At 46.5% G+C, this 9,681-nt stretch overlaps 1 protein-coding gene across 11 annotated transcripts in view; it reads right to left on the bottom strand.

The window, feature by feature from the left end:
* The window catches only part of Mcf2l2 (MCF.2 cell line derived transforming sequence-like 2), a 223,572-nt gene that overhangs the window by 108,931 nt on the left and 104,960 nt on the right, over window positions 1-9,681 (bottom strand). For all 11 annotated transcript variants that reach the window (XM_013513459.1, XM_013513464.1, XM_013513458.1 and 8 more), the window contains 2 exons: window positions 9,150-9,341; window positions 1,678-1,855 (listed from right to left, as the gene is read on the bottom strand). In XM_013513459.1, the coding sequence (XP_013368913.1) occupies window positions 1,678-1,855; window positions 9,150-9,341 (370 nt within the window). The remainder of the gene's footprint in view (window positions 1-1,677; window positions 1,856-9,149; window positions 9,342-9,681) is intronic.

Raw genomic sequence — 9,681 nt, 5'->3', positions numbered from 1 at the left:
AGAGAGAGAGAGAGAGAGAGAGAGAGAGAGAGAGAGAGGGAGAGAGAGGACAAATAACAAAATAGTAGCTATTTTGAATTCAATTATTTAAATCATTGCATTGTATATAAATAGCTTAACACTCTAATTAAAAGGTAGATATGAACAAAATATATTAAAAGGTAAGACATGAGTATATGTTCCCACAAAAATATACTGCAAATATAAAGACAGAAGAATATAAACGTACCTCTTGTGAGCATTAAGTATAAAAAATGATGTTATGACTGCTACACTTATATTACACAAAATAGGCTTAAAGGACATTACTAGAGGAAAGGGGGAAGACACAAAATGAAAGACATCCTGTAATCCTAACACTTGGGAGGCTGAGGCAGGAGGATCACTGCAAGTTTTAGGCCAGCCTGGGCTACAAAGTGAGTTCAAGGCCAGCCTGAGCTGCATAGCGAGACCCTGTCTCAAAAAGACAAACAAACAAACAAAATCAAAATGAAAGACACAAAAATTATGCATATATGTGCTTAATAACACAGCTTCACAACATATATGTGACAAATGACATGCACATCATGTGCAAGAGCAGTTTATCCCAAGAACATACACCTGCTTTAACATTTGAAAACAAATCATTGTATCTACTATACGTTAACAGTGAGATAATATGGAGAAAAGCCAGGCCGTCATCTCCATGCCAAAAAGCCTCTGAACAATTCAGCCATCATTCGTGACAAAAGCGCTCAAAAAACTAGGAATGGAAGGGAAATTCCTCAGTCTGATCCTGAAGCATATATGGAAAACTTACAGGCAGCATCATAGTAAAAGGTGAAACACAAACTCCTTCCCTCAATACGGGGGAAAGACAAGAATGTCTGTTCTCACCACTTCTGCTTGACATTGTACTGTGGGTCCCAGTTACAGCAAGGCAAAGTCGAGAAAACACACAGCTCGGAGAAGTAAAGCGGGCCCCATTCACAGGTTATATGTTCGTACTTTGTACATGAGTACCTGAGTTATGAATAGTAAATTCCACTGACCACAGGGTGAAATGCTTAGGACCTTTATACTCCACTACATTGTTGAGGGAGTGAAAGCTGACCCAGTAAATGAGAATTATACCGTACTCATGAATTGAAAAGACCCAACAGCACTAAGACAAGTTCTCCCCACATTGATCCATGTATTTAGGGCGATCCCAGTCCCCATCCTAGCAGCAACTGAAACACGATTCTGAAATTTATAAGGAAACGAACAGCACCTAAAATAACCAAAACAATCTTGAGGAAGAACACTTGCATTACCAGATCCTAAGACTTACTAAGAAGCTACAGTAATCAGGACTGTGTGGGACTGGTGTAAGGACTCGTCTAACTTTAAACAATCTTTTCAAAGGACCGAGTTTAGCACTGCGCTGGTAATAAATCATGGGCCTTCTACTGCCCTTGATGGAATCAATTTCATGCTAACGTCCCTTATGCATCTGTATTATTGCTTTACTAGACTCGGAGCCTCTCCTTGCACCCAGTCCTGTGTTACGGAAGTATTTACAAAAGCCTTCGATATCTGCACTATGCCGTATCTCTAGTTTGCTTTAAATCATATTTGACAAAGCACTGGCCATCATCCGTCTTAGACAACCGCAATCTCAGCTTGCAGAGGCGTCGAGGAAACGCGACCTACCCAAGGCGGAGGGCTGGCTGGGTCTCGGGGACGCCCATTTTGGGGAGGACTCGGGATGGGGGGCCACGGGCTGCACTGGGCGGGTCTGTTTGGCGGCCAGTTTCATCAGGCTTTCTTGTCTCTTGTGAAATATTTCCTGCACATCAGCGAGCTTCTGCAGGACTCTCTGGGCTTTGGCCTGCAGGAACAAGAGCAAACCAGGATGAATAGGGCGCTCTACTGCGCTCGAGGGCACAAGGCATTCCCTTTTCCCTCCATGTTTACCCCCTCTGGGCACGCTTATGCAAGTCACTGCGCAAGGCTCGCTCTGCTCCAGAATCTCCTAGGAGTCTGTATCCCCCACTTGAGAGCTCTGGGAGCCGCGGCCATCCCGGTGTCTCCAGTGCCCGGGACTCTGACTGGCCCACTGCCATGGGTAACTGGCGCTCGGTAAATATTTGTTGAGCGGATAAATGTTCACTTAGCCATGGCCATTAACGGTCGGAAAAGGATGTCACAGGCCGCAGACGAAGGGTGTTGGGCCAATGTTCAAAACAGGAGGATTTCAAAATCAGACATCAAGGCCCTGATGGAGAAAAGAACTGAAGTATTCTCAGGGGAAAGAGTGGCTAAATTTGGAGGCGGGATCAAGGGAACCATGAAGTGCCTGTAAGGAAGAGAATACACATTTTTGTGTTCTGTGTGACTCTTTCTCTCTGTATAACAGGAAAGAAATCATAGCAGAAATGTAGGGGGAAAAACAGACTATATGCTTTGGGACAGAGGCTCAGGGAAACAAAGAAAGAGTCACACCAAAGCCTGCATTCAGCTGAATGTGTTTCTCCTGGCCTTGCCGTCGGAGGATGTCCTTCCAGCTGAGGTGGCTCAGCGGAAGTGGGTAGCCTTTCCTTGGCCACACCAATTCTGACATCGCTGCTGGATGATTTGAGCCAGCAAAGGAGACCCTCAGAATCAGAAGAGCCGAGCCATGAGAAGCCACACAGGGTGCCGTAAGGATGACCAATTCCGAAAGTGCAGGTTCAACACCTCCCCTGGGAGGCTGATCCAACTAGAAAATTCATCTTTCTCTCAGAAAAGAGTGCAAAAACGGGTGGTACAAAGTGTTGGTTCGGAAGGCTTCCATGTGTGATCCTTGGACTAGATGATCAGGGTCTGTTTTACAGGTCCATGCAGAGAAGACACCCTCTGATATGGGAAGCTCACTTGTACAGTGGAGCAGAAGTTCTGACAACACAGCTACGAAGATGCCAGGGTCCCCACGTGTCAGTGTGAGGCCATGTTTACTCCAAGAAGGATGCCGATGAGGCCTGTGATCTTGCACTTCTTCCTTAAAATCCCAGTGTAGCTTCTGGAAATGGTGGGGCCAGTCAGAAGAGGCCCTAAAATCCTAAACTCGGGTAAAGCTCTGCAATGGTACTTCCTCCTTTCGTCTTCCCTCTTCCCTTGCAAATCCATTCTCCACATCAGTGGAAATGATCTTCCCGAAATGTGTTCCTGATCACATAACTCTCCTGTTTCAGAGCCCAGCAGAGCCTCCCACCGTCAGGACAAATTCCTGATCCCTTTTCCTAGAGCCCTAGGCTCCCCATGATTTGACCTCGACTTTCCTCCTGTCATCTCTTGTCAGTGCCCTCACCCCGAAACACAACCACGCCTCCCGCTGTGGATGTCCTACAAAAGCTCTTCTGCCTCAAGCCCTGCGGCCTTGCCCTCCTGTTCCACCTCTACTGCTTCCCTGAAACACTCCTACGAGTCTGGAAGACTTAATTTAGGCATCTTCTCCTGCATGGAATATGAAACGTGGTTAAAAAAATATAGTGTATAATTATATTTAAAAAAAACTTTATTACAGTAAAAGACACATTGTCTTTCATCTCTCCAAAGCACTGCCCCTTGTTTCAAACACACTTCTCCCATCGTTCCTGCCACCTTCTGAAGCGGTTCTGGAAGTCCTCTTTCCTGAGTGTCTTTCCTTGCACTGTGGTGGCTGCCTCGAGGTCCTGAATGAACGAAAAATGTTTACTTTTTATGATCATGTTTACTTTGGGGAAGAGCCAGAAGTCGCATGGTGTCAGATCTGGTGAATGGGGACATGCTGTAATGCTCTTTACAAGCTCATCTTTCCACTGCACGGCGCTTGGCAGCAGCGTTTGTTGATTTATCTCACCTTGTAAAGGCGCCCGGGAAAGAGGACTTCCGGAACTGCTTCAGGAAATGCAAGAACAATGGGGTAAGTGTGTTCAAAGGAAGGGGGAGTATTTTGAGGAGGATTTCTGGAATGTGTTTTTTACTGTAGCAGATTTTTAAAAAAAATTTAAGCATTCACCATATTTTTTGATCACCTCTTGTATTCTGGTCTGTCTAGACAAAGGCGACCATCTCATCCCGTGTGCCCCACTGTCCCGTCCTTTGTGTATGTTTTGGGACTCGAGCGCATTGACTGGGAAGATGCTTGTCCTGCACTAGCCTGCAGCACCTGCATCACAAGGACTGTGACGTTCCTGACTGTCCTCCCAGAATGCAGCACAGTGTGCCTGGCACGCAATGGATCCCCGAGGAGTATGTGAAGAATCAGACTTTGCTGTTTGCTACTGAGGTGGCTTCACAGTGTGGACTCGGGAGTGAACGTGAATGAGGACTTGGGGCACAGTAACCCTTCCGAGAGAGCCCTGGAAGGGCCCCTGACAGTGACAGAGTGGTGACTCTAAGAACAGCAGTTTAATTTCTATTGTGGTTCATAGTCACTGGACCGTCCATGCAGTAGATCCAACCTTTAGACAGAGATGGCCAGTTTTAAAATTTTTTATTTTTTTAGAGGAGATCAATGACAAAATTGCAAAGTAATACAGAGAATTTCCATATACTCCAGACCAGTTCCCCCTATGGCTAACGTCTTACCTTAATTTATTAAAGTGGTGAACTGATATTGATATGGTATTGATTAAAGATATATTTATTTAGTTTTTACCTAATATAATTTTCCTCCCTAGGATTAAGCATTACATTTAGTTGTCAAGTCTTCTTATGGCTGTGATAGTCTCTAGGTTTTCCTTGTTTTTGATGATCTGGAACTGTGTGAAGGACACCTGCCAGGCCTGTTGTAGAATGTCCCTCAGTTGGATTCGCCTACTGCCTTCTCACAATCGGACTGGAGTTATGAACTTTGGGAGGGAAGGCCCAGAGGTAAACTGCTGTTGTCATCCCATTGTATCCAGGGTGCCTTGCGTGTATGGCTTGTCACTGGTGATGTTGATCTCGATCATCTGGGTACGGTGGCATCTGTGAAGCCTCTCTAATAGTCACTCTCTCATTTCTCCTTCTTTATACTCTTTGGGGAAAAGTTCCTATGTGCAGCCCACACTTCTGGAGCAGGGAATTACACTCCCTGCTTGAGGGCACAGTATCGACACAAACAACCTGGAATTCTGCCTGTGAGATGAGCTTCCTCTTTCTTATTACTTTATTTCATCACATATTTACATCAGTATGGATTCATGGATATTTACTTTATACTTTAAGTTGCAATCTTATACCATTTTATTCATTTTTTTGCTCAAATTTTTCCAGCATTGGCCCCTGACGGCGGCAAGCATCCTCGCTTCCAGCACCACAAGGTGTTCCAGGAGCGTCTTAGCCATTTCTAGAGACATCCTTTTCTCCAAGGAGTCCGGTTTTGTTTCTTTTTTTTTTTTTTTACTGAGAATGGTTTTAGAAAACAAGGACTTGGTGGTCACTCTGTGGCCTTGCTGCTTAGAACCCTTTACACCATCCATGGAAGGAAATGCGTGTGCCTCTGCCAGTGTGGAAGACGAAGCTGTTACTCCCCAGTGGACAAAGCTCCCTCTCTGACACCATGGGATGTTTAATCTTATACCCTAGTATCATATTCTGAGCTAAAAGAAAGAAAGAGCCATGTTTTTCCTGCACCTGTGACACAATGCCCAAGACTGAGTATAGTAGTTCTAAAGAAAAGCACCCACATAATTAAAATATTAACTGATAAACAATCTTCCTTTAAATTTACAAAGCCTGGGACATCTGGCCACCTTCAGCTGACAGAATGTGTGACATCCCTCCTTATTTTCTAGTCCTGAGCATCAGTGAACACCACACATGTAAACTGCTGCAAGGCTTCAAGTCATGTGCTTGTCCAGAGGAACGAGCCCTGGGGGTGTGTGTCAGTATCAGCTGTAATGTCCCAGAACCCCAGAGGACGGAAGCACCTGCTCAGTGTGTGGTCCTCCTGCTGCCCGTTGACCGCAGCTCCTCGTTCCCTCCCTGTAAAGGTCCTTTGATATACATGAGTTCTCCCACGTCTTGTTTTGGGGGGAACATTAGCTCCCATCTTCTCGGGGTGCCAGCCCTTGAGCAAAAAAGCTTTCCTCCCCACCGACTCTCACCTCCTGAGTACTGCTTTCTGAGCACAAGTACTCGGGCCCAGTAACATTATTTCTTACACTCCTGAGGGCCACAACGTCCTACAGCAGCTGTGTCCAACCCATGGCTCATGTGGCCCTGGACAGCTGGCAATGTGGCCCCACAAGATTGTAAACTTTTAACATTCTCGTGTGATTCTTTTATGACTCAGTTGCGCCGCGCTCAGGTTCTGACTGCACAGGTGACAAGCGCTCCCTGTGGGGGACTCAGTGTGACGGTGACCTCACCTCCCGCACCTGCCACACATACTCCCTCAGTGGAACCGAGACCGTGCGCACCAGACATGGCATGTGCTGGTGCTGCTTGGGGAGTGAAGTGCAGAGATCACAGGGAAGAGCACTGCAACCCACCCACATCTGTGTGAGACTCAGAGGCGCGCCCAGGGTCACTAAGCAGGCATGTAAGCTTCCGTATTAATTATTAAATGTTGGTTGGTTTGTGTTCTTTCAGAAAATAACTTAAGTTAAAATATTAAAACCAATAAAGGAAGTGCAGCTATTGATAGACATTAACTATAGTATATATTTTATATATATACTATATATACACACTATATACACTATATTATATACTATATATACACTATATATTATATATACTATATATACTGTACATATACTATATATATAGCATATATTATATATATACTATATATTTCACCCGGAATAGTTAACTCTCCAGTGCAGGCACACTCGACTCAGCTGCCCCTACCCAGCTGTTAATGGCCACAACTCTCACCAGGATCACAGAGACTGAATTCCAACATGGACTTCGAAAGGAATATGCAAAGCATAGCCGTGGACTCTGGGCCTACTTTGGTTCCTTTTATGGACAGGATTTATTATGATTTTTTTTCTTTTAATCCTTCTGCTCATCCATGCCTCTGCGTGTTTCTTGGAGGTGGTTTATTATGCTTTATTCACTTTCTGGCAGGTGACTGGAGGTGACTGGGAGGGATTTATTTGCTGCAGGTGCTCAGAACTGCAGCTGCCGCAGGTCTCCCTGGGCGGCGCGTTTCACTTCTTTAACAGCTCCTGGAGGTCAAGCTGGGCTGACTGCTCGGCCCTAGGAATTTTGACCTGGAGCTACTGATGCTGTTATCAGCAATGCGGCTCAGCCTTCTCTTTGTCCCCTGTGCAGGGAAGTGGCAGGGCCCCTGTCCTGGGGAAAGGTGGCCTGCCCACCCCACTCCAAGATCCTATCTCATGACCAAAACCCACAGGGAGGAGACAGGAAAAGAGTACCTTAAGGTAAAGCTCCATGCCGGCTGCCCCCATGGCCCTCTGCCTCTGTAGCTGCTCTGCCTGCCTGCTGTCCAACCAGCATGGGCAAAGAGGCATGAAGATGGGGGAGGCACAGACCCTACCCTTAAGCAGCTCCCCGTGTCATGAACAAGACAGACATTACAAACGATAACCGAGATGTAAGTGAACTGGGTCATGTTAGAGCAAAGGTTCTTGACCTGGGTCCAAGGAAAAACTGTAGGATTTTCCCAACCTATAAAAAGTTGTATAAGCCTTATAGTCCCTGTTTGTTGCCCCATTACACCTTTCCCTGCTCTGTGCCCCAGGAAGCTCATCTCATAGAATTCCATCTGATGAATTCATGGGCTTTTGGTTGGTTTGGGCCAATGGAAAGTACCACAGGCAAATCAGAAAGAGGAAAAAAAAAAAAAGAATTCTATTTATGTTAGCTCTTCTGTTACTATAACAAGATACCTAAGACAACCAACTTAAAAATAGGAAAGGTTTAGTTTGGCTCACAATTTTTGCGATTTCACTCTGTGATCACTTGGCCCCATTCCTTTTGAGCCAGTAGACAGGCAGGACATCGTGGTGGGAAGGGTGTGGTGGTGCAAGCTGCTCACCTCATGGTGGGAAGCAAAGAGAAAGGAAGAGTAGGGGCTGGGGCCCCAAGATCCCTTTTGAGGCCACACCCCCAATAACCTAAGATCTCCCACTAGGACCCACCTCCTAAAGCCTTCTACCATCTTCCATAGTGCAAAGCTAAAGGCTACACCTTTAACACATGAGCCTTTGGAGGACATTTCAGGTCCAAACTCTAGCAGTGTTCTCCACCCAAATCCCCACTGGTTGCCCTCTCTTGTAGTCACAGCCTTAGCTCTTCCTGGCTTCCCCTTGGCCTTTCTGGGTTAGGAGTAGTAGCGGCTCCCTACTTCTTGCTGGTTCAGAGTTCTTCACCATCCTTTGTTGTGTTCTCTAAATCCTGTCCATATCATCATAAACAATGCCTGGGTCACACTCCTTGTAACCACTTTGCAAGTAAAGAACCCTGAAAATACGTGAATCAGATACTGGAAAGGGTCCATGACTCAAAAGATGTAGAGAAGCCTCTAAAACAGAGGTACACGCAAGATGCTTCTGATCTCAGGAGGCTGTGCCCTTTAGAACCCTGCTGACTTCACGGAAGAACAATCTTCTCAAAGTGCAAACATAGTCAAGTGATCTTCCCGCTTAAATCCTTCAGTGGTTTCCCCCTGCTCTTAGAATGAGGACCAAACCTCTGAAGTTGGCCCATAAAACCCTACCTCATCTGTCCCTCTCTAACCTCAGCCCAAATGGTGTTCCCTTGCTCTCTGGACTCAACCCTGACCTTTGGATTCTGCACATGTTCAGCTCCTCCAGCCTTGTTCTTCTACCTGGGAAGGTGCCGCCATCTTCTCGTTCTCCAGGAGCCTTCCTTTATTAATGTCCCACTAAGCTGCATGCACCATGTGGGATGGAAGCAAGGCTGTTTCTGCTCAGTACTGCGTCCTCAGCACCCACTACCAAGCTGATTTCCCACAGAGGCTCATGGGCATTTGCAGAGAAATGAGTGGCTGCAGGGGATATTGGAGTGGTGTTTTATATCTGAACATCTTTGCCAAGCTATTTTGGCCGGTAGCCACAGAGGCCACCCAAGGGCTCAGGGCCAGGCCAGTTCCTCTCACAGGGCCATTCTTAGGCAGCAAGCAAAGCCCCCTCCGCCCCCATTCCTTCCCCAATCACAGGACCCAAACAACCCGGAAACAGTACCTTTACATCAAGTGTGAGTATCAGCTCAAACTGGTTGTAAAACTCCTTGGGGCTGAGCAACTGGTGCTCCTTGGCAGTGCCCAGGAATGTCTTGATGTCATTCAAGGCAACATCGATCCCCTCTCGAGACTGGCACTTGTCCACAGCTTGGGAAGCCAAGAGGTAGATTCCTGCTTCACACCACTGGCTGACCTTTTGACAAAAACACGGCACAGCTGACGGCTGACAACTCAGAGCTACGGCTGTGCTCTGAGGTTTGAGCTCCTGAGGGGAGGATTCTGGGCCCGTGGGAAGTTCATGGAACAGCATCAATTTTAGGGTTGTCCTCATTGTAAATAAAACGATGAGGGAGACAAGCCCAACTCAGTTCTACCTGCGCCTACTCTCAGGGAAGTCACTCGGTCAATAAAATGAATCAGAGAAACATTCTTCCCTTCTCCGCTAACAGTAGCTGCTGCGGCCCCAGGAGAAGAAAGTTAAATATTTCCAGGCTGGTCGACCACAGAGAACTGTAGTTGACGGCTTTTGGGCC

Source organism: Chinchilla lanigera, unplaced genomic scaffold (genome assembly GCF_000276665.1).
Source record: "Chinchilla lanigera isolate Chin_1 unplaced genomic scaffold, ChiLan1.0 scaffold00019, whole genome shotgun sequence".
NCBI classification, from domain to species: Eukaryota; Metazoa; Chordata; class Mammalia; order Rodentia; family Chinchillidae; genus Chinchilla; species Chinchilla lanigera.
Note: the sequence above shows the minus strand (reverse complement) of the source record. Positions and strands in the feature narration are given on the sequence as shown.